This window comes from Python bivittatus, unplaced genomic scaffold (assembly GCF_059951505.1).
Source record: "Python bivittatus isolate LINGU-HERP-01145 unplaced genomic scaffold, Pbiv_v1 ctg000700_np1212, whole genome shotgun sequence".
Taxonomy (NCBI): domain Eukaryota; kingdom Metazoa; phylum Chordata; class Lepidosauria; order Squamata; family Pythonidae; genus Python; species Python bivittatus.
In genome coordinates this window covers 73,921,520-73,944,973 of record NW_028277098.1, presented here as the reverse complement: position 1 = coordinate 73,944,973, position 23,454 = coordinate 73,921,520, and the positions used below count along the sequence as shown (strand labels likewise).

The following is a 23,454-nucleotide window of genomic DNA, read 5'->3' as shown; positions in this document are numbered from 1 at the left end:
CAAAAGCTTGTGGCTTTTAATAAAATGTGTTCGTCAGAGAAGGTGTCACCAGGCTTTTCTAATTTTTTTGCCAGCATACGCTAACACGGCTGTCTTCCTACAGAAAAGCCTGGGAAACTCAATACTCTGAACAACTAATCAGAAGCAGGCAATTCCCCCGTCCTCAGGTGAGCTCCTAAAAGAGAGGAGCCCCACTTCATTAGGTTTTGTTCTTTTGGCTTCATCCCAGGAAGAGATGCTCAGTCAAGGAAGAAATCTCCAACTTGGGGAAGGATTCAAGTATTAGAAGGAAATAGACATCTAGAAAAAAAAAATGGAGCTAGATGCAAATTAGGCTCATCTAAAAACATTTTATCATGGATTAATGTGAGCTGTTTCCCTGTATCTTAATCCTATTTTGCATTGAGAATGTGTCTAGACAGGGATTCATGTCTGGAGATTAGCTGTGAACTAAAGCAGGACTCATGAGATTTTACTTTTCTCCATTGTCCTAAATTCTCAATTAGATGCTTAACCTTAATCTACATAACTGTATCTTCTTCTGAAATCAGTAGTCTCATTCTGATGGGGAATTTAGCTTACTAAGCATCTCACCCACTCTGCTGGCCACAAAAAAGGCAAGAACGCTGGAAGCAAAGGAAGTTTTTACAACTTTCTTCCTCCAGAATTTTTTCTATAGAGAGACTAGTGGTGACAGTCGCCAAAAATACTATCTCCACCCCCAAGATTGTGAAAGACTGCAACAGTAGGGATTGTGGGAGAAGGGCTTGGGATCCCCAATTCAGGGAGCCAGAAGGGTTTAGCTGTTTACCATAACGAATTTTTTAAAGTACTGCTAGTGAGCTGCCACTTGTAAAACAAATAAAAGATAAATTAATTAGTAACATTTTCCAACTTATTCTAACTGCAACATTTTTATCTTTTCTTTCTGCCCAGTCTAGGCCTCCAAAGCAACTTTCAACAATCGTATCAGAGAAGTCTCCAAAGGCTGCAACCTGCAGTTGATCATTCTGCAAAGAAAAGTGAGAATGACAGAAGAGTATGGGGATTAGTACTCACGGGCAGCCCTGTCTGGAGGCTTCTCTCCTTCAGAAGTATCAGGTCTATCCCTTCCACATTTTTTCTCCTACCCCGTCTTCTTCTCATAGCAGCATCATCTCTTCGTAGGCTTCCATTGACAATTTGTCCTGTGACAGGATGAATTAACCCTGCCTGAAGGATTCCAGACAAGTCCATGCCAAGAGAGCCCTGCAGGGCATTCACTGTCCCTAGCTTAGGTATATTTGTGCTCATGGAAAAAGGAGTGCTGCTTGTTGAGGTTCCATCTGGCCCTCTTGAGAGATCTACTGTATCCCGCCAGCCATTCAACACAGCTGAAGGATGGGAGTGGGATGTTACAAGCTGATCAAGGCTCCGGTGCTTGGCATCTCTCTCCATCTCAAATTCATATGACTGCCGGTGCTTGGATTCATCTTTGACAAAAGTGGGAGCCAGAAAAGTTTCCTGTGTTTAAAACCAGAGCCAGAAAGGTCAGTTATAATTTCTTATGACTAGTGGTATACAGAATCTATAGCTACAGAATCTATAGCACCCCTTTACAAAAGGGATATCTCCATGCTCCTAACAGTTAGAAAAATTCATTTCTGCTCCTCCATCATTGTTTCCTTTGCTACTGAGAATATTAAGAAAATTGTCTTGAAGAAAGCAACAATCTCTCCTATAGCAATAGTATCACACTCAAGTTTAATTTAAACTAAAAGGAGGATTAATAGAGTCCACCTCTTATATTTTCCCAAGATATTCAGGGAACTCCCACACAATTTTTCTTCAAAAGTCTTAGCTATACTTGGCTCACAAGTAAAAAATGATGCCACCTCCCACTAAGGATTTATGTCACTAGCTGGACATTTTCTGGACCGCTAATAATAATAAATAAATAATGACTGAGGCCTCTCTGGGAACTCACATTAATGGTCTTCATAGTCTGCTAAATAACCTTGATACACCAAATATATCAGTACCTATTAAATACAGTGAAACAGGCATAAACATGCAGTAGTTTTTCCACAGAAGTTTGAAATGTGATACAAATAACTTTTTAATAGAATGAATATCCAAGCTTACCTTTGGGAGCTGTGTAGCTATCACTCCATTACTGAAACTGGGTTCAGAGACTTCTGGTTCAGTATAGCTACTCCTATTGCAAGTACTGCTGGCTAAGGCAGGAGTGGACATCATACTTGGTATTTCAAAAGGTTGGCTGGAAGAAGGCCACTTTCCCTTTAAGACTGCATGACAGATGTTGTCAATGCGGTTAATGATCACTCGATCCTGCCAAAGAAGTAGATATTCTTCACCTAGCTGTGTATGTTGGCATTCTCTCACATTATAATGCTTGGGAAAACAAAAGCTAGAGGACAAATTTAACTTAGGGCTCCTTTTCTAATAATAGAGAGACTGAGAGATTGATTGGGCTGTGTATTTACTATTCTGTTTATCAGGAATATTATCATGCCCCAGGCCTGGAATGCAGACACATAGCTACCCTTATGAATACAGTTCATACCATATCAAGATATGACTTGGCAACTCTAAATCCAGAAAATAATCAGAGCCTCTGTGTGTGTGTGTGTGTCTATATGTATAGACAAACATACACCATCTATTTCTACTGCTGTATATTTATATTTAAAATCACCTTGAAAGTATAATTCAATGCATATAATCAAAGGCAGAGACTTAAAAAGCAATCCTCTGTATCTTAATTCCCATCATAAAGCACTCCTTTCATTCCATCATGACTCAGATATATTATTTCAAAACCTGTGTGTTAATTCTTTAAGAGACTGCACATAAAAAATACTTTATGGGATTATTAGCTTATCTAGGAACTATGTCAACAAGATAGGTTTCCCCAATCTGATGCCCTTTGGGATTGCATTTCAGGAGGAGGGAATCATGTTGGGAAGGCAAATAAAGGAAAAGAAACTGTGGTGGATACTATGAAGGAAGGCCTGCCACAGAATCTTACTGACTGAATGGCCGATGATTAAAAGAGATGAAAATATTTTTCTTCTTTAAAATAATACTGAATATCAGCTTTAAAATATATTTTTTCAAAGGAGAAATGACTCAACCTTTACAAATATGTAAAACAGAGAACTGATACTACAGTCCATTAGCAGGAGCGGCAGGAGCATCAACAGGGGGGCATTTGTCAAAAAAGTCAAGATATTGGTCACAACTGCCCAAATGAAGCCCCACCTCTTTTTCATGTATGCTGATGTAGCATTCACATACAAAGGAAAGGGGCTGTGGTCTTGACTTTTTTGATCCCCTCCCAAGGATGCCCCTGCCATTAGAATCACGCATACAAACATTTTTTACTTTGCATATTAAAACACACAAATAGCTACGGAAAGCATTATTCATGTCTATCAAACACAGTATCATGCAAGTAGCATGACAGAGGAATGTTCAATTTGCGGAAACTAATCAGAACTACATTGAAAATATTGTTAGTCTTTTATTAATTGGTACCTTCCTTATGAAGAATAGAAATAGAGAAAAAAAGCAATCTGAGAAGGTTCTCTTTAGAGAGGCAGCATTTTCTTCCACTTTTGTCAATTATGTAGGCAGCAAGTAGGTTGAATGATTCAGTCTCAATTACTGATAAAATTCTCTTCTACAACGATTTTACTGTAAGAATGATTTGTCCCTACAGTTTCTCAGAAAAGATATCCTGATCAAATTATCATATAGGTTTGGATTATTGGTTTTATATATGGTACTGCAGCGAAGCTATTATATGCTCAAAGATGGAAGACTACAGAAACACCAATAATGGAGGAATGGATTGTGAAGATGACTGAGTTTGCAGAAATGGCTAATGTGACTTGTTTTGATTAAGGAGGGAACTACAACTATTAAGTTCACACAACATACTAAGGTATACTGTGGCTCACTTGTTGTAACTAACAGTAGTGTGTGAACCAAGCTAATGTGGTTTTTACAGCTTAGGGTGATATGTGGATCCCATCAACAAGACTAATCCTGAGGTGGCTGAAGACCCATTAAAGTAAGACTTTTTTTCTGATTAGGTGGCCACCTTTTTTTCATTGATTTATCTTCATTTGAGTATGCACTAAAAGACAAACTCAGCAAACAGTGTAATTCCAAATACTGTGGACATGAAAAACCTTGAGAAGATATGGGAAGTTGCTTTCAGTTCTCACTGAGCATTGACCTAAATCATATATTTATGCATATTGAAACTACAAAGTCACCTTAGGCCACTCTGAGAAAGAGTAGAGTGTCTTCTCCTGTAAAAGTTGCGCTATGGTAGGTGCTCGAACATCATGAAGTTCATCAGTCTCTCCAGGAACAGCAAATGTGGAGCTCTTACTTTCATCTTCAGAAAACTTCTCAAAGCCATCTAGATAGAGTAGAAAACAGCAGATTAGTTAAAGCTCTGAATCTACTAAACTGATGACTCTCAACAACTGACTAAAATATAAGGTACTTAGAAGCCACAGTAGCAGTATTCACTGTTTGGAAGCTTCCTTCACTCCTAAAATGCTAGGTGCTGTTATGCAGAAAATGGCTAAATATGCATCAGAACTTGAAATATGAAACAAACAATAAAGATTGTAACAATCCACAGATTTGCAACATTCCTGAAGAAAATGGAATAAAAAAATTCAGCAAATAATTTATTGGGCTCCTCTAAACTTGACAACAGAATTCAGATAGCGTAGCTAATAGCTAACTGGAAAACTTAATTAATTCGGAAGCCCTATTCAGGCATTTTCCCTGTGTATACAAGGATTAAAAGTACAATGGTTAAGACAGAAAAGGAGTGCTGTGGGTTGAACATTAGTCTGCAATATCCCAATCAGCCATTACTTATTAGAACTCTGAATTGCAAAGAGGTTTAGTGCCCCGTTTAGCAATCGTTCGCAGTTATGATGGTGATGAAAAAGTAATTTTACAACCAATCCTCACATTTGCAACCTTCACACGTCTGTAAAGCAAAGGAAAGCTGAAGTAAGATCATAAGCACAATCATAGTTTCACTTAGCGACCGCTTCACTTAACGGCTGAGTTGCCAGTCCCAATTGTGGTTGCTAAACAAGGACTACCTATATGTACTTTCAGTGAATACAGCTGCAATCCTATGCAGCCCCTTAATATTCAACATGCAAAAATCTGCAAAGAAGCTAGTTACACAGGGGATATTAGTAGCAGGGTTCTATATATACCCTCTGCCCTCACCTCCACACCTAATACAACTGCAAGATGAATATCTGCACTTGGTCTATAATAAGTCATGAAAGTGTAAAAGGTACAGTTATGTGAAAAAGTGAGTACACCCCACTGAAATTTTTGACTGTCAACATTTCAACATACAGGTATTTGATTTTCATTTAACAATATTGATAGATAAAGGGGATACGATATAACAAATATCATGCACCATTTACATTTTGTAATCCATTATGTAATTTAAATAAACATAAATGCAAATTTCACATGTGGAAAAAGTAAGTACACCCCTACCTGTATCATTACCTCAAATACATAAATTTAGAATCAGGTGCACCAAATCAGGTGCAAATGATTAGAATATTGTTAGAGAGTATCTGGGAGGATATTTAAACCTGTCAGCCTTGCAAGATAGTCCAGACAAGAAACACACCCAGATGCACTAATTCTTCTTTACTGTAAGGTTACATTAACAGAATCTTTCAAGTTGAAAGAATATCTCTCCCCCGTCACCTTTACAGCCCAAAAAACTAGGGAAGGTCCCTTCTGAGACATTTGCAATGCCCACATTCCTACTGCAGACTAAGCTGCCTCTTATCTGACTGCTGCCCTGGCTGCAGCTCTTCCCCGTCTCCCAAGGTCACTCCCACATACCATTACAAAACCTCAGACTTTAGTTTGATTTGCTCTTTGTTGTTGAAGTGTGTGGTATCACCATGTCTAGATTGAAAGAGTTCTCTGAGACCTTCAGAAAGAAAGTTATAGTTGGCTATGAGTCTGGGAAGGGATTTAAAAACAAGACTGCCAAACAATTAGACATCAATTATTCCACTATATAGAAGATCATCTACAAACTGAAAAGATTTCAAACAACTACCAACTCATCCAGGCCAGACCATGCCATTAAGTTCAGCCTGACAGCAGAACGCAAGATGCTGAAAGAAGTCTCTAAGTCTCTCATGATATGACCTACAGCTCTCGTCAGTATTGATGTCAAAGTGTATGTGTCTATCATTAGAAAAAAGCTGCAGAAATTAGATCTACTGTATATGGGAGGTGTGCCAGGAGGAAACCTTTGCTGTCCAGAAAGACCAGGATTTCTGGAACAATGTGCTCTGGACAAACAAGGCAGAGATAGTTATTTGGCCACAGTACCAGAAGATAGGTTTGGCAAAAACCAAAGAGCATTTCACCAGAAGAACCTGATGCCAGCTGTAAAGTATGGTGGTGGAAATGTGATGGTTTGAGGCTGCTTTGCTGCATCAGGGCCTGGGCAGCTCACCATCATAGAATCCACTAGGAATTCTTCATTGTACCAGAGGGTGCTTGAGGATAATGGAAGACCATTTGTCAGAAGCCTGAGGCTCAACCAAAAGTGGACCTTGCAACACGGCAATGACCTTAAACATTTCCAGTAAATCCACCAAGGAATGGCTGAAAAAAAAAAAGAAATGGAGGGTTCTGGAATGGCCAAGTCAAAGCCATCAAGATGCTGTAAGGTGATTTGAAACAGGCTGTACATGCAAAAAACCCCCTCAAACATCACACAGCTGAAAAAATTCTGCATAGAGGAGTGGGAAAAAATTCCTCCCAGTTCATGCCAGAGACTGGTAGACTACTTGAGGCTGTTTCTGCCAAAGAGGGCAATACAAGATATTAGAGCCAAAAGTGTAAATAATATTAATAATAATAATAATAGTAATAGTAGTAGTAGTAGTAGTAGTAGTAATAATAATAATAATAATTTTAAAAAACAGACAAAGTAATAGAAAATGAAGAAGCTAAGGGCTCTGGGATTTTAGAATTCAAACAGACAAGCATCTGCCACATAACACCCCAGACTTAACAACTGTTGATAAGAAAGACAAAAAAGTCTGGATAATGGGCAGTGCAATACCTGGAGACAGCAAAATAGAAGAGAAAGAATTGGAGTAAATCACAAAATACAAAAACCTACAAACAGAAACAGAACAACTGTGGCAAAAGAAAGCAAAGATAGTATCAATAGTAATAGGCGCCTAGGGTGCAATCCCAAAACATATGGAGTACCATTTGAAGACCATCAGCATTGACAAAATCACCATCAGTCAATTGCAAAAGCAGCTTTACTTGGAACAGCCTACATCCTGCAACGATACCTTTAACACCATCGAACAACAACATCTGCCTATCCCAGGTCCTTGGGAAGAATTCAATAGGTGGATAAAAATACCAAATCCAGTCTAAACATCTGGCTAGCTGTGCAACCAACAATAATAACAACTTATTAAACATCCATGCCACCCAACTCTCAACAACACTGGGTGGCTCACAGCAATCAAACAAAGAAATTACAATAAAATCAATAAAAGATAAAAGATGGCAAGCATGACAGACCAGATGGAATGAAGCGAAGGGTCTCACTTTTCCTCACCAATGGCTTGGGTGAAGAGCCAGCTCTTCAAGGCTCTTCTAAAGAACAGCAGAATGGGAGCCATCTGAATCGTGGGGGGAACCTTGTTCCAGAGGGCAGGTGCTTCTGGGGTCCCAATAGATGACACTGTTTAATTGAAGGAACCCAGAGTGCACCAACCCTGTAGGATCAAATTAGCCGGACAGATGCTATGGGAGATAGGCGGTCCCTCAAGAAACCAGGTTCCATGCCATATAGGGCTTTGTACTGCTTACTTTTTCCACAGAAGGAAATGGCATATCTGTTAATTTTTTGTTGAATAAATTTACATCACCTTTATCTTTATATATTGTTTGAATGAAGATTAATATTTTTGGAGCCCCAAGAAGGACCCACATAACACCATTGCTCTGCAAACTGCATTGGGTACCAGCTTGCTTCCGGGTCCAATTCAAGGTGTTGGTTATCACCTTTAAAGCCCCACATGGCATGGGACCAGGTTACCTGAGGGACCGCCTCTTCCCCATGACTTCAACCCGTCCCACCCGATCACAAAGACAGGGCATGCTCCACACCCCCTCGGTAAAAGAGCTCCGACTAGCGGGGTCCAGAAAGCGGGCCTTCTCTGCTGTACCCCCACCCTTTGGAATATCTTGCCCCCGGAGGTGAGACTGGCCCCCTCATTCCTGGCCTTCCGGAGGGTTTTGAAGACCTGGCTCTGCCATCTGGCCTGGGGTGGGGAGGAAAGACATCAAGTGTGGGGTTAGCTAGCCCCTTAGAGCCCTGGTGTTTGCTGCTCTGAACCATCAGCCTCCTGGACTCTTTCCTTCTTTTTTAGTAATTGTGTGTATAGGTTTTTAATTGTATATTTGTTTATTGTTTTTAATGGGTTGTGAGCTACCCAGAATCCCCCATTGGGGGGAGGGGATAAATTTAATAAATAAATAAATAAAATTTTGATATGGCCACAATTGCTAAAAAGGAAGAAAAAAAAACTTTACATGGGGTGCACTTACTTTTTCACATGACTGCTTTAACTAGTATCCTAGAGAGATATAATAGTTAATTAGCAGTCACCATGACATGGTTTTCTCATTCTTTTTAAGATGGAGTAGAAAACTCCTTCTAGTTGACTCCAATTTTTTGTTTTAATTTAATTAAAAATAAATAAATGGGAAGCTGGCATGCCTCAAAACAAATTGCCAACCCATAGCATCATCTTTATTGATCTGAACACTTCCAGCCCAACTTATGCCCAAATATATTCTTAGAAAAGTTTTTAACAGATGCACCCTGATGCATTATTTGGAAATGTGCTCAGAAAAAAGTTAATTGGGAGTGGTAAATAGCATCTTGGTTTCAGTGGCAGAGTGCTACCGGAGATGGTGGGGATCTACTTCATCAGTTGGTGTTTTCTGGGCAAGTAAATAGGTATTTGAATTACATCATTTCAATTAGCCATATATTACCACTCATATATACAAGAACATAACTAATTGAAATATATCTTCACAATATTCTACCTTGATTTTGACTGATTCCATCCCTCTTCTCTAGGTCTTGGTGCTCACACTCTTCTTCTCTCTTTATTTCATTCTCATAAAGAGGTTGAGCAACAGGACTATCCCTCTTCTCCTCAGTATCATCTCCCCAGAGGTCTGCTTCCATGCAAACAGGATGTGACTTAAGGAGCTCCACTTGAATTGCTGAAGTCTGGCTTCTTGCAGAGTGGTGGTAGTGGTGGTGGCAGGTCTGAATCTCCTGCAAGCCTGGGGTGTGCTCCTCAAGGCTTTCACATTCAGCTTGATCATCCTCACCCATCCCAGGTTCACTATCACATTTGGATGCTGCCTGCTCACTTGAGATTGATTCAACCAGTACCTTATTCCTTTCCTCCATGAATGCATCCAGTGTGGTAAGAATACATGAACTGTGTTTCTGCTCCTCCTGTGTCCTACATTTAGCTTCTCTACTATCTTCCACAATGTCAGCTGCTGTCTCCAGATGATCTTCCTCTTCTTCTTCCTCTTCCTCCTCCTCTTCCTCCTCACTATGGCTTTGACTATGCATTAATTTCTCCTCCAAACCCTTTTCATGCAATAAGCCCATCAATCTCTTCTCAGGTTTTACTTTGATATCAAAGTTACGAAGCCTGGGACCATAGACTCCTATGCTCAGAACACCCTCCACACCATCTGTTTCAAATGGAACTGCTTTTGGGCTAGTATACTGATTTTCCATATGCTGAAGGGCATTACAGTTTTCCCGAGCAAAATTCTCAGAAGGCTTTGTCTCCTTCTCTGAAAGCTCCTGTCCTGTATTCCGACTTTCCAACTGATCACTGCCAAACTGCAAATGATCCAAGTAGGTGGACTCTCGTATGGTCTCAGCATCACAGCTAGAGAGGTCTTCATCCCCATCTGTTTTGCCCTCTGCCATTTTGGTAGCATTGCTGCTGATGTCTGTGCAGCTAGGGCTGTCACGAGCAAAAGAACTGTGCTCACTGTTGCAGGCCTTTTCATCATACATCATGCACGTCAAAGAGTCAGGCAAAGAACTCTCATCATAGTTAATGGAAATCATACTCTGGACTTTAGACATGAAGTTTTCACAGCTGCCATCCTGAGAGGTGTTTTCTGCCTGCAAAAGATCATTCCCTGAGTTCATTAGTTTAACACAGTTATCTGTTTCTGCCTCTGCTGATGCCTGCTTTCTTTCTGCTTGATTATACGAAGGGGAGTAATATAGTTTAGAATTTGCTTGGTGGTGACAGCACAAGTGTTCTTCTCCAAGGACCCCTGTCCTTTTATTTTGAGCATAGTTTCTGTAGGCATCCAGAAACGACAATTGGGGATCATTCATTATATAATAGTCTGTGCGATTCAGCCCATGCTTAGCCGTACCAATTAGCAGGTCCCGATCATGTTTGCCACACTCCCACCACACAGGGAGATATAGGCTTGGACGGCAAAGTTTGAGCCTTTCATGTAACTGTGGACACCTCAGCACTTGCTCGCGGACCTTCCGTAGGAGTTCAATTCGATACAGCGTCCTTGCAGCACGATCCTCTGTGATTGGTTCCACATAAATACTGGGATCTGTTGGGCCTACAGAAATAGAATAGAAAGGAAGAACAGGTAAAACCAAAATGATAGATAGAGAGAGAGAGAGAGAGAGAGAGAGAGAGAGAGATACTGCACCAGAATATTTTTAAATTAAAATCAAAGTGCTATAAGTCTTCTGTATCAGGACATTTTATAATTGCTAATGACTCTAATGTTCAGAGCTATATTGTAAGATGACAGCGAGGAAAAAAATCTCAGAAAAAGGAAGATGGCTATTACAGCCTGGGATGCCCTTGTGCCAGCTACATATATTGGGCCATTACAGTTCCTGCCAGCCTAGGCAAAGAGAGGACTAACATCTGCAATGGATTGTTTTTGGAATGGCTTTGCCATGTGAAATCACTCAAGCCCCTATATAAATAAAAGGTTTCAGATAATTTTAACTATATTTCATCCGATATATCACACTTTCTTCCAGGAGCACAAGGCACCATAGCTGGGGATCTCCCCGTAATTTTATCTCCAAAACAACAACCCTGTGAAGCAGGTTAGATTGAGAAGGAGTGACTGACCCAGTGAGGTGAGTTTCCTTGAGTGAAGGTGAACCTGAACTTCAGTCTCTTCAATCCTAGTCCAAATCCTTAGTCATTACGATAGCTCTCTTAATAAATGGATTTCATAGCTTGGATAGCTCATCTGAAGATGAGACTAAACTGGAATCCTTAAAATGGATGGATAGTATATTTGCAGCAAAAAAGAGAGACACTCTGAGGACTAGATACTCAGAAGCCATGAGAGGTTAGGAGGAGAACTGGGGATAAAGAATGGAACGGAATGGTTGAAATCTTAAACAGGAAGCACTCCACAGCAACCCTTGATTGCAAAATCTGACTTCAAAGCCCTTGAATGGTTCTCACTCACCATCATCTTTCCAGTGGGGCAGCCGACAGACATTTCTACACATAGCAACAAAGTTGTAGAAATATTTTTCTAAACTTTCATCAGTTTTCTTCTCCAAACGTGAAATGGATCGGAACTGGGTCCAATCAAAGACTTTCTTTTCTGGCTCATAAATGACCCCAAATGAGGAGACAGTGCGATAGAAATCTGCTTGCTCTCTTCTGGTCCATCTGAAGAATGCATGAGGAATACAAATAAATATATCAAACTTGCATTTTCATCCCAATGTTTTAATTATTATTATTATTTATTAAATACATATACCACCCTACTCCCAGCAGCTCTTCCATGTTTGCAGTTGGGAATTAATTTTGGTTATGTAAGAAGTCCATCTATGTGTTGAAAGCAGCTCAATACTAGCAATTATGAAGAACACAGCCCTGTCACAATCTATAGAGCCATTTCTCAATATAATCTCAGTTTATTAAACCTAAATACCAGATTTTGTCCTTAAATACTAACCAGAAAGACATCTTGTACCTATTCCATATGACCATTTGTGTGCAGAAATAGCTCTTTGTATTTCATCCCCCTTTCCGTGGACAAAGGAGAATACATTATTGAAGAAGGAAAAATTTAAGTTTTTTTGTTTAACAAGCAGTAGTCACTTTGGCAACTAATGTTAAATTAATAACCTCATCTGGTTCTGACATTCCTGTGGTTTCTTTTCAATTATATTTGTCTTCAAGATATGTGTCTTCTCAACACATTCACTGTATTACTAAAGGACAATGCTATGGGAAAACGTATCATTTGGTGCTGCTACCTGAAGGTCCTCATAATACCTCCAGGAAACAGTATCCAATATTCTTATCATATTCCTTCCTGAATAAAAACCTAGAAAAGTTTGGAATATATATTGTTGTGTAGACTGTATGAAGGTGCAACAGAATCTGTTTACCTTGCCTAGCAAGGAGGAGCTGATTTGGGCCTATGTGACTTAGGTCCTTCCTTGCTAAATACAGTGGTGCTTAAAAGTTTGTGAACTTTTTTTGAATTTTCAATATTTCTGCATAATAAAACATGATCTGTTCTCCACACAAGTTCTGAAACTAGATAAAGATAACCCAATTAAACAAATAGCTAAAACATTATATCTGTTTATTGGTTTATTGAGGAAAATGATCCAAAGCTACATATTTGTGCATGGCAAAAGGATGCAAACCTTTAGAATTATCAGTTCCTTTGAAGGGGAAATTAAGAGTCAAGTGTTTCAGTCAATGGGATAATAATCAGGCATGAGTGTGAGAGGTCCTGCCTTATTTAAAGAATAAATAAGGTCCTGCCTTATTCTTGGTATTCACTATTGAAGTCTGATCTTCACAACACAAGCATGTGGAAGTGTGTCATGGCTTGAACAAAGGAGACTTCTGAGGACCTCCGAAAAACAGTTGTTGATGCTCACCAGACTGGAAAAGGTTACAAAGCTATTTCCAAAGAGTTTGGACTCCACCAGTTCACTGTCAGGCAGACTGTGTACAAATGGAGGCAATTCAACACCATGGTTACTCTCTGCAAGAGTGGTCAACCAACCAAGATCACCCCAAGAGTAAGGCATGTAATACTCCGGGAGGTCTCGAAAAACCCCAGGGTAAATCTAACACCATCAAGAGAACACTGAATAACAATGGTGTGCATGGCAGGGTTGCAAGGAGAAAGCCACTATTCTCCAAAAAGAACATTGCTGCCTGACTAACTTTGCGAAAGAGCTTGTAGATAAGCCAGAAGGCTATTGGAAGAGTGTCCTGCGGACAGATGAGACAAAAATAGAACTTTTTGGCTTGTTTGCAAAAGGCAAACACTACATTCCAGCATAAGATCCTTATCCCATCTATGAAATATGGTGCTGGCAGTACCATGGTTTAGGCCTGGACCTAGATGGTTTGCTATCATTGGTGGAATTCTGAATTCTGAATTGTGCCAGCAAATTCTACAGCAAAATATCAGAGTATCTGTCTGTGAACTGAAGCTCAAGAGAAAGTGAGTCATGCAGCAAGACAACCCAAAACACGCAAGTTGTATGACCAAAGAATGGTTAAAGCAAAAGAAAGCTAATGTTTAGAACGGCCAAGACAAAGTCCTTACCTTACTCCTAGAGAAATTGTTGTGGAAGGACCTGAAATGGGACGTTCATGCGAGGAAACCCACCAACATCCCTGAGTTGAAGCTGTTCTGTAAGGAGGAATGGGCTAAAATTCTTCTAAGCCAATGTGCAGGACTGATCAACAGTTATCCAAAATGTTCAGCTGCAGTTATTGCTGCCCAAGGGGGGCACACCAGTTACTTGAAAGCAAAGGTTCACATGCTTTTGCCACATACAAATATGTAGCTTTGGATCATTTCCCTCGATAAATAAATGAACAAGACTCATTTATTTAATTGGGTTCAAATTATCTAGTTTTAGGACTTGTGTGGAGAACAGATGTTTTAGGTCATATTTATGCAGAAACACTGACAATTCAAAAGGGTTCACAAACTTCTAAGCATGACTGTAATCCTTGGGATTCCATTAACCTTTGGAGCTAAGATGGGGAAGATCACCATGTAACTGCTCAAGTAATCTACCCTATGTTTGCAAGTTCAAAACTGGGAGGAAGGCTGGCTATTCCTAATACTTGCCAGAAAATGACATCACAGTGATAATAGCAAGCATATTTATTGAAATACTGTATTAAAACAGGATTTCTTGTCTACTGCAGCCTACATTGATTTTTACATTATACCAGAATCTAAAGTCAAAATATGAGTTTGAATGTCTAGTTATACAGTAGTATCTGCATGAATATAATCAAAATGACAGGCCAAAGGACAGGGACCAGTTATTCAGCTTAAGGAGAGGTTCTCAGTAGTTTTTGCCCAATTATTTAAAAAATAAGATTAGCAATACCAAATAAGCTTAAGGCTGACTTTTACAGTTTACGCTTACCTTTTTTGCATTTCGTTGTTCATAGGGTCCATTTCGTTGGCTCTCCTAATCATTTCCTCTTGAAGCCAGTAGCCATGATTACAAGGTCCAATAACATCAGGCCTAGATGGCAGTTCTTTGCGGTTGCAGCGCTGATAGACAGTGACAAGACGCCGAAGTCTGGCTGTGAGGGCAGATGACACAGGCCAGCTGGATTTGTCTGGGTCAGAGCCATCCTGGGCTTCAAACATCAGCAAAGTTATTAGTATTTAATACATCCCTGCAGAATCCTCACATCCTCCATTCACTTACATATATTGGAACATATATCCTGATGCAACACATTCATTTGAACTGAACTCTGATTTACTCAATTAGCCTAATTTTATGAATTCACATGATACACAGAACTATAACTAACTGGCTGAGTTTGCACAAGCTAAAATACGTTCATTTATTTGTGGCTCAATATGTCTTGAAGACAAAATCACCCTTTTCACTAATCCTCAGTCCTACAGTTGTAACAGGCATGCACATCTCTTTTTGAGTCCTTCAGTGTTCAAACATTCCTTAACAATAAGAGCAGTTCTGCCATGGAGTCAATTATCTAGAGAGGTGGTAACCTCTCCTTCGCTAGATATGTTCAAGTAGGGACTAGGCAGCCATCTCTTGTGGATTAGACTTGATAGCCTAAAATAAATGCCTCCACCCAACTCTATGATTCCATTATTTTGTTTGTTTTGCTCTACTCAATCTCATGCTTTTGAGAATAATAGTAACAAAAAAAAAATGAAGGTGCATGATAAAAAAAACACAGACAGGCATGCTTAAATGGAATAAAAAAAGCTTGATCTTAAATTGCAAACAACTTTGCAAACAACCTAAAACATGGCCAGCTGAAGTCAGCTGTACACCACACACAGAGGTTTGCCCACACCATCTGCTCTAAGCCATTTTTAAATATTCAGAGGAAAGAGGAATGAAAGCATTTGAAGAAGCAGCTAATATTCAGAGAAATTTGCCTCCAAATATTACTGAAATTTTCCAGAAGCATAATGATATTTGAATTATGTTTTCTATGGTAGACTTTTAGAAATACAGATTGTAGTTATTCTAGAAAGGCTAACAAGCTGCTATTTGAGCCAATAATTTTAATTTTATTCCAAGGAACATTCAGATGCACAGCCTCACCTGCCACACTGTCATCCTTCTTCTCAGGAACAGGACCACAAGTATCAGAAGTCTGCTATGGAAAAACAAACCACTATCAATAAAATGCAATTTAAATACTGGCTTCCAGGACAACATTTGAATACACAAAACATGCAATTAAGTAGGGACTGATATATTATTTCATTTCTGTAGACTAGAAATGTTGAGTAGGAATTCAGGGAAGTGCAATCCCAACTCCTTTGGGGAATGCAGAGCTGAGAAAACTGGCTACACCTCTTAAAATATACAAGAAGAAAACCAATCTATATCTCTTTCACTACTGCATGTGTGGGAAAGGCACTATTACAAATCCACTTGAAAAACATTTCAAAAGGTCAGTATGATCCAGAATAAAACTGTCAAAGATGATACTTGATTTTTCAAGCTGCAGAATGCCTTTAAAACAGAAAACAGCAGGTAGAGTGAGAAATCTATTACTGCCTTAGACTTACCTCCTGTTTCTGTAGTCCATCAAGTCTATCTGCATTGCTCTCTTCTTTGACTGTATTTCCTCTGAAGAAAAGAATCCAACAGGAGGTTAATTTGTGGAAACTTTGCAAGTCAAAGCCATTCTGTAAAGCTCTCCAAATACAAATATCACTGAGACAATAACAATGTTGGCTCTTTTACTTCTGCTATAGTGTACATCTGCTTTATACTAGAAATCTGTGTAACGTGTGTGCAGCACAGTGATCATTCCATCCCCAAGTTTTTGCAGTCTTAATGTGACAAAAACACTAATGATTACTCCTATTTGATTTTCAAAGATTATAGCTCTATATGTGTATGCAAAGCTCTAACAAGTAGATGAAAAAGAGGAAAAATGGTGTAAAGGAGATTTAACTATAACTGACTCCCAACAGTATTTTTTAAGGGATACTTCTTTGTCAGAGGACTGAAAAAAATGAAATAATATACTTAAAATACATTAAATATATTACAAGTGTAAACAGAACACATATGCAATACACATTACAAAATTTGAACCAATAAGAACTATCTATGAAAAGAATACAAAAAGAGGGACGATATAAAGGGATAAGGTAATACCTACAAAACCTTAAAAAAAGGAAATAATGTAAAGCAGTTAAGACTAGATACATGAGAAAAGAATTAAAAGAATAATAAAAAAAACCCAGTAAAGACAACAGTGTATGTTGTGTGCAAACTTGCAAACAAGTAAGCAGCAGCATGACTCTTGAACTAAAATAAAGATTGGAAAATGTGACCCACAAAACTAAGCATAAATAAAAAGGGGGGGAGGGAAATGTAACTAGTTTAATGTATTGTAACCATGTTATTTTATTGATTTTTTGAAATCCCTGCTGAACTGATATGCTTTTGAAACACATTGGGACTCACTTATAATAAGGTTTCCTTACATCAATGTTCCCCCTTTTCTATAAAACTTATCCTATGAAAGTAATTCCTTGAATATAAATTCCTAGTATATCATACAAATCAGGCCTATTCATCTAACAATTTACAACATCACTCTTAATATTTAGTGTCTATCTAATTGTTGGTATCCTTCAAGCTCCTGTAACAACACTACCATTTAGACTAGACTAAAGGGTTGCCCATCTGTGCACATATACATATAGCCAAACTCATACAGAATTCAAAGGCTCACCCAGCTCAGATGGAGAAGGCAAACTTTTTCTCACTCAACAAGGAGAAGCCTGAGGTTGGAATTGCTGGAAGAAAGGAGGTTTTTTCCTCCTCTCCTGCAATTCTGATAACAAGTGCTTTTCCCAGCATTATAAGAATTATCCTCACGTATGTCCTCTCTCCTGCACAGAGTAGAAACTGCTCATAGGCTATCAGGGGAGCAAAAGGCAGTAGCAGTGGCAGAAGCAACCCATATATCCTCTCCTCATTTAGCAACCACAATCCATTCCTTAAATTGGAAGCAAAAGCGAACCACGTGACTGAGAGAGAGAGAGAGACACTAAAAAGATAACTGGCTGATGCTATCTCATTTAGATACAGTTCTCTCATACAGCTACACCAGCGTTACTCTCACTCCTGCATGCTGTTCTCCAGTGCACAAAAAAACAAAGTGCGCACATTGGTCAGAAATTTTATTATTACCACTGTATTTGCGAACAGTCGCTAAACAAGATAGACGCTAAACAAGACATGGCTGTATTAGCTTCATTCACCATTGAGAAGGGTGATAAGATACTCTGAAATCAAGGTCATTAGTGATGGTGGCAACTAATGGAAGGTAGGAAAAGTAAAGCACTGGGAAGATGGATGGGTGAGCCAGTCAGTGCACAAGCCATGCAGAGGAGAGGGGAGAGGGGAAGGCACACCAACCTTGCCCTACTTGTGCCATAAGATTCCCCTAGATTTTGTTTCAACTCAAACCCAGAACAACCAAAATGCCCTAGGTTCTTGTGCTGTTGAACCACTGACAGGGTTTGGCAGAACTTTTGAAACACAATGTAGTTGTTTTGGGTTCAAGACAATTTTTTTTTCTGCTTTGTACATACCCCTAATCGCTAACTCTGTTTTAGAAGTACAGACTCACAGGCAATTCTATTCCTGTGGCAGTCTGGCTTACCGTTCTGGAGCATCCTGTACCCCGTCAGTGACATTCTGCTCTGCAGATAGCAATTTCTCGTCTGGCATGCCCACTTTCTCAAGGAAGCACAGAGCTGGGTCAGCTCGCATTGCATTGTACCGTTCATAACCTAATAAAAGAATTAAAACAGTTCAGTATTGTTCTTTTGAAAAACTTAAAGCCATACTACTAGTCCCTTAGCAACCACATAAACAGCAAGTAATGTTAAGAGCAGAATGGCTCATTTCTTTATATGATTCAGTGCCATTTCTAAATAATTCGATGTATAATTTTTTTTGTATAATTATAGGCAGACTGTATATGAAAATCTCCAAAACCTAAGGAGAACCCAATAGGATTTCAAATATTTAGTGTTCAGCATAGTTCAGCCATGTAAGACAAAAATTGTATTTAAAAATATTTTTGAGATGCAGAGACATGTCCTTCATTAACAACAGTAATTGGGACCGGAATTTCCGTCGCTAAGCAATGTGGTGATAAAGCACGATGTCACATGACCAGATCACTTAGCAACAGCAATCTTGGCAGTTCCCATTGCTATTGTTAACTGAATCCCACCAGTCATTAGGCAAGGACCCAAGCCAAGCCAAGCCAAGCCATTCCCGGCTTGGTCCCTCCCAGCCCTGAGCCTCAGTAAGACTGCCTCCTCTGCCTCTTCTTGAACTCCCTCCACCTGCCTATCTCCCCCACATCTCTGCCCTTTTGGCTGCCCACCTACCCGCTGCCACCAGCTACCCTCGCTGCCTGGCCCTGCCTGCCGCTGTGCCCATCACACCACTGCTGGACCGGCTGGCACAGCCAGGGCTCTTCTCCACCCCACCCATGGCATCCATTTGTGCCCTGCCCAGAGCCTCCTTTTGCAAAAGAAGCCTGGTGCATGAAAGAAGACCCTGGCTAGAAGGGTGCTTCTTTTGCACCGGTACGGTCAGGGCCTTCTTTCATGTACCAGGTTTCTTTCACTGGTGTGGTTCACTGGCACAAAAGAAGGACCCAGTTGGAAGGAAGAAGGCAGCGCAAAAGAAGGCAGTGTGAAAGAAGGCCCCAGCCAGTACAGTAGTAGCATGCAGTGTGGTGGGTGCAGTGCCAATGGGCAGGACCAGGCGGTGGAAGCAGCTGGCAGCAGCGGGTAGGTGGGCAGCCAAAAAAGGTGGTCGTAAATGTGGGTGGGTCCAAGTTGGCCCAAATTTTGTTTATGTGACCATGAGGGCACTGCAATGGCCTGAACTTCAAGGACCAGTCATAAGTCCTTTTGTTCAGCACCATCATAACTTTGAACAGTCGCTGAACGAATGGACATTTAGCGAAGACTACCTGTACTTAAATTAAATTAAATTACAATCTATGTAATGCATCACTCACATATTCTTTTTCACAACCTGAATATATAATACCATCACATAATGTTATTTTACTTTCTTTAGCTGCAGCATCCTACTGTCCATATTTCCTTAGAGGTCCAACAAATTTAATGAAGCTAATTCACTGGTAAGTGTGCATAAGACTGCAGTTCCCTCAGAGAAGAATTCTATCTTTATTTAGGCATCTAGGGCTGTGTATGAGCAACACAACTTTTACAACAGGCATGTCTTTTTTCAGGCCCTCCCTGAAGCCTGAAAAGAGAGGTGGCGGCTTTAACTAGCAGCAGGGACGTGCTCCACTTGCACAAATTCTGAAGTATTTCTTCCAAAGCATTTCATACAAAAAGAATGTCTATGAAAGGTCCATCCCACATAAAAGGAAATACCATGTTTAAAAACTCCAATGAGGAGGGATTTATCTGCATCAGCATTCCACCAGTCCACAGGAATCTCCACATAGTCAATGTCTGGCAGCAAGACATCTAAATCTCTGCAAAGAACAATGCATATTTCAACAGTCATACACAGGCCTGGGCATATGTTTAATTTACTTTTGTAAAAGGTTTATTTAAAGAATGTTCAGAAAAGGGACTTAATGGAATTCTGGGTAAAAGGCTGGTGTGAACTACTGTAAAAAGCTCTACAGTATTACCAACTCTGATAATCATTCATAAATCTACTGTTTGTCTTCTAAAGTCTATTTTAAAGTCTGAGTATTTTCATATGCACACATCAAGATGTACTGTACTGCATCATTTCAGATTAGATTAAAAAAAGGGGCTTCAGAGCACACCTACCTGCAACTCTTTAAAGTAGCTGCAACTCTTCTCACAGCTGGCAACTGCAAAATTTGGAGAAAGGTCACAGATGCTTTAAAGAACTGCACAGAGGTGCCATATCTGTGCATCCACTTACTCCAAAGTGCTGCTGTTATTGTTTTTTTTTGGGGGGGGGGAATCAAAACTGAAGCACAATACCGTCCTAACACATAGCCTTGATCCTAATAAACTGACTCCTCCATTGTTAATATCAATATTTTAAACTGAGCACGACACTTAATACTTAACTAGCAAGTATATAATGGTGCTAACCTTATTACCCCCAGTAGCATTCTAGCAGCCATATTTGAATCAACTGAATTTCAGCACTTTTTCATATACAGATCAGGTGTGTTTACCTAAAGCTAGACTATGAAAGAGGCAGCTCTCTATTCACTGAAAAAAAAATCCCCAGAGGAAAATCTGTTTATATTTGGCTCAGTAAACTTTTCTGTTATAGTCCCAGGAATACTTTGGTTACAGGTAAAACTAAATTAATACTGTTCATTGCAGTGCTATTATAGTATTTTTGCAAATTTGAAGGAGGCTACTTCCAAGGTACTTCTGTTCAATATTATTTGCTCTGCTAAAAAAGATTGTATTCATATGTTTTAATGTGATTTGTTTGGTTTTGGTTTATTATCTGAACCCACCACTGTGGTTGGAAATCATAGTTTAAGACTTGGTATACAATGTCTGAACCCAATTAATACGGTTTGTTCAACACATCATAATTAAGCAAATTACAACTTATGCAATATATGAACTCAGACAAACACTATAGAGCGGATGCATGTATTTTGCTCTTAACTCTGTGTGTGTGTGTGTGTGTGTGTGTGTGTGTGTGTGTGTTTCAACCAGGAATGGCTCACATAAATCTCTTTAAACTGTTTACAATATGTTTACAATATGGAAACATGTGCATTCAGAGCCCTACAGTTCTCTGCTAAGTGCAAAACTTGTACATGTGCAAATACTGCAATCCAAGCATGAGCTGTCTATACTTCCAATATTGTGACTATAACACAAGAGATTATAAAACAAAACTCCAGAAGGCTCATGTAACATACTTGGCAGGGGTTCCTTCGAAGGCTTTATCAGCTGCCTCCCCCAGCACTTCAGCTTTCAAGTAATAGAGCATCCGTACTCTCAACAGCACTCTGCCAAAAGGAAAAGCAGAAGGTAACTCAGACAGCAAATCTGAGTTTCAACATGCTTTCCAGACTCTCTGAGACAGTCTGCAGGTTTACAGGATGTATTGGCTTGTTTGCTGGCAATGGGAACTGCTATTATGCCACTCAAAGTTGGCACCATGGGGACCAAATGCCACCCTTCTAGAAAAGAAGCTCCCAAAATCTGATATTGGCGATTAAGCAGCAATGAGTAAGAGACAGCTCAGTTGTTGTATCATGAAATTCAACATCATACAAATCCAACTGTCTATAAGATTACTGGGAGATGTTAAATAATAGGCAAGCAAGTAAACCAGCCTATACCAGTAAACAATCTAAACGAGGTTATTCCACCCAATACGTACTGTATGAATAAGAAGATAAAGAAAATACACATGAAATAAGGAAATGATAAGGAAGTAGATGCTATAACCAATGAAAGCAAATATAATTATAATCCAGAAAGCCTACAAAAAGCATGGTGCTTACTAAGATCTCTTAATATCTCCATATTACTAACATCTCTTAGTATGTACATACTGATTGGATGTCATTTGCCCCCACCCCTACTTGCTCCGTAAGGGGTAATTTATGTATTTACATCAGTTGTTGAGATACATGTACTTAATGGCAGCATCTGTGTGATGTCATCATGTATATATCATCATTTGGGCATCACTGCGGTTTGCTGCAGATGCCACTGCAGCTTAATTGTATTTGGGACATAGGAGATTACAGACTTCCAATATGTCTTCTGCGCACTAGAGAAGTTACTAAAATTTTCAGATGGCAAAATGGCTTACAGAACATCATAAAAACCTTAGAAATGTCCACAAGGTTTTCACAATATTTGTTCCCTGTAAGCATACCTTTCTCTCTTTGAATTTTTAGAGAAACAGGGAAAAGGGTAATTTATAGATTGGGAATGGGGATAGAGAAGCCCTGCCCCAAACCTGGGCCAATTTGTTTTGGGCACAAATGCATGGGGTTTTTTTCTGATTCCTATATGATCTGGAAAAGAACATGTGTAAGAAACAGAAACAGCAACAACAATGAAATATTTTGTCATCCACTCTGTAGAGCCTGTTAGCCAATTTCCATGGATCTATGTTATGGAAGAAGTTTTTAAATGCAACCTCACTTTCATGAACCACTTCTCAGTTTCAAGACTCGCTCAGAATTTTGGAACTGAGGGACAATCAGATAAGTGGTTACAGAAGTATGAAAGCAATGCCTTAATGGCTTCATTTGCTCACTTATTGCAATGTTGTTTCAGATGCTTTTTGTAGCTATCATCATGCAGGACGATCTCAGGATTGCAAGTGGTAAGCCAGTCTGCATTCTTAATCTCGGGCAGCAGCATTTGATTCTTGGTTTTCTTTCCCTTCCTTCCTCTTGGGACTGGAGCTGATAATCCTGCAACAGGCAAGGGGGAGCATATGAGCAGCACTGCTGAATCAGGATCTCTATATATAATTGCAAATCAAAACAGAAAAAGCAGTGCAGATGTAGAAGGAACTGGCAGGTCACAAAGAGAACACATTCTTCTCTTCATTGTCCATCCCATACATCTAATTATTCTAACAGAACCTGAGATGGAAAAATGTACCATTCTCACCCACATTTGGCAGCCAGAGTGGCATATGAATATAACAAAGTTCCTGGGATACATGAAGGCAACACATTATACAGTCAGTTTCCAAAAAGCTAATTTAAG

General features: G+C 39.5%; 1 protein-coding gene across 8 annotated transcripts in view; it reads right to left on the bottom strand.

Moving 5' to 3' along the window:
- CHD6 (chromodomain helicase DNA binding protein 6) overlaps positions 1 to 23,454 on the bottom strand; it is a 146,506-nt gene that overhangs the window by 11,277 nt on the left and 111,775 nt on the right. For 7 of the 8 annotated variants that reach the window (XM_088154339.1, XM_025166561.2, XM_025166647.2 and 4 more), the window contains 12 exons: positions 22,994 to 23,153; positions 21,636 to 21,725; positions 20,134 to 20,237; positions 18,369 to 18,498; positions 16,252 to 16,312; positions 15,779 to 15,833; positions 14,609 to 14,828; positions 11,644 to 11,852; positions 9,181 to 10,764; positions 4,287 to 4,435; positions 2,125 to 2,331; positions 1,060 to 1,503 (listed from right to left, as the gene is read on the bottom strand). In XM_088154339.1, the coding sequence (XP_088010465.1) occupies positions 1,060 to 1,503; positions 2,125 to 2,331; positions 4,287 to 4,435; positions 9,181 to 10,764; positions 11,644 to 11,852; positions 14,609 to 14,828; positions 15,779 to 15,833; positions 16,252 to 16,312; positions 18,369 to 18,498; positions 20,134 to 20,237; positions 21,636 to 21,725; positions 22,994 to 23,153 (3,413 nt within the window). The remainder of the gene's footprint in view (positions 1 to 1,059; positions 1,504 to 2,124; positions 2,332 to 4,286; positions 4,436 to 9,180; positions 10,765 to 11,643; positions 11,853 to 14,608; positions 14,829 to 15,778; positions 15,834 to 16,251; positions 16,313 to 18,368; positions 18,499 to 20,133; positions 20,238 to 21,635; positions 21,726 to 22,993; positions 23,154 to 23,454) is intronic. The other variant, XM_025166533.2, reaches the window with a different exon arrangement.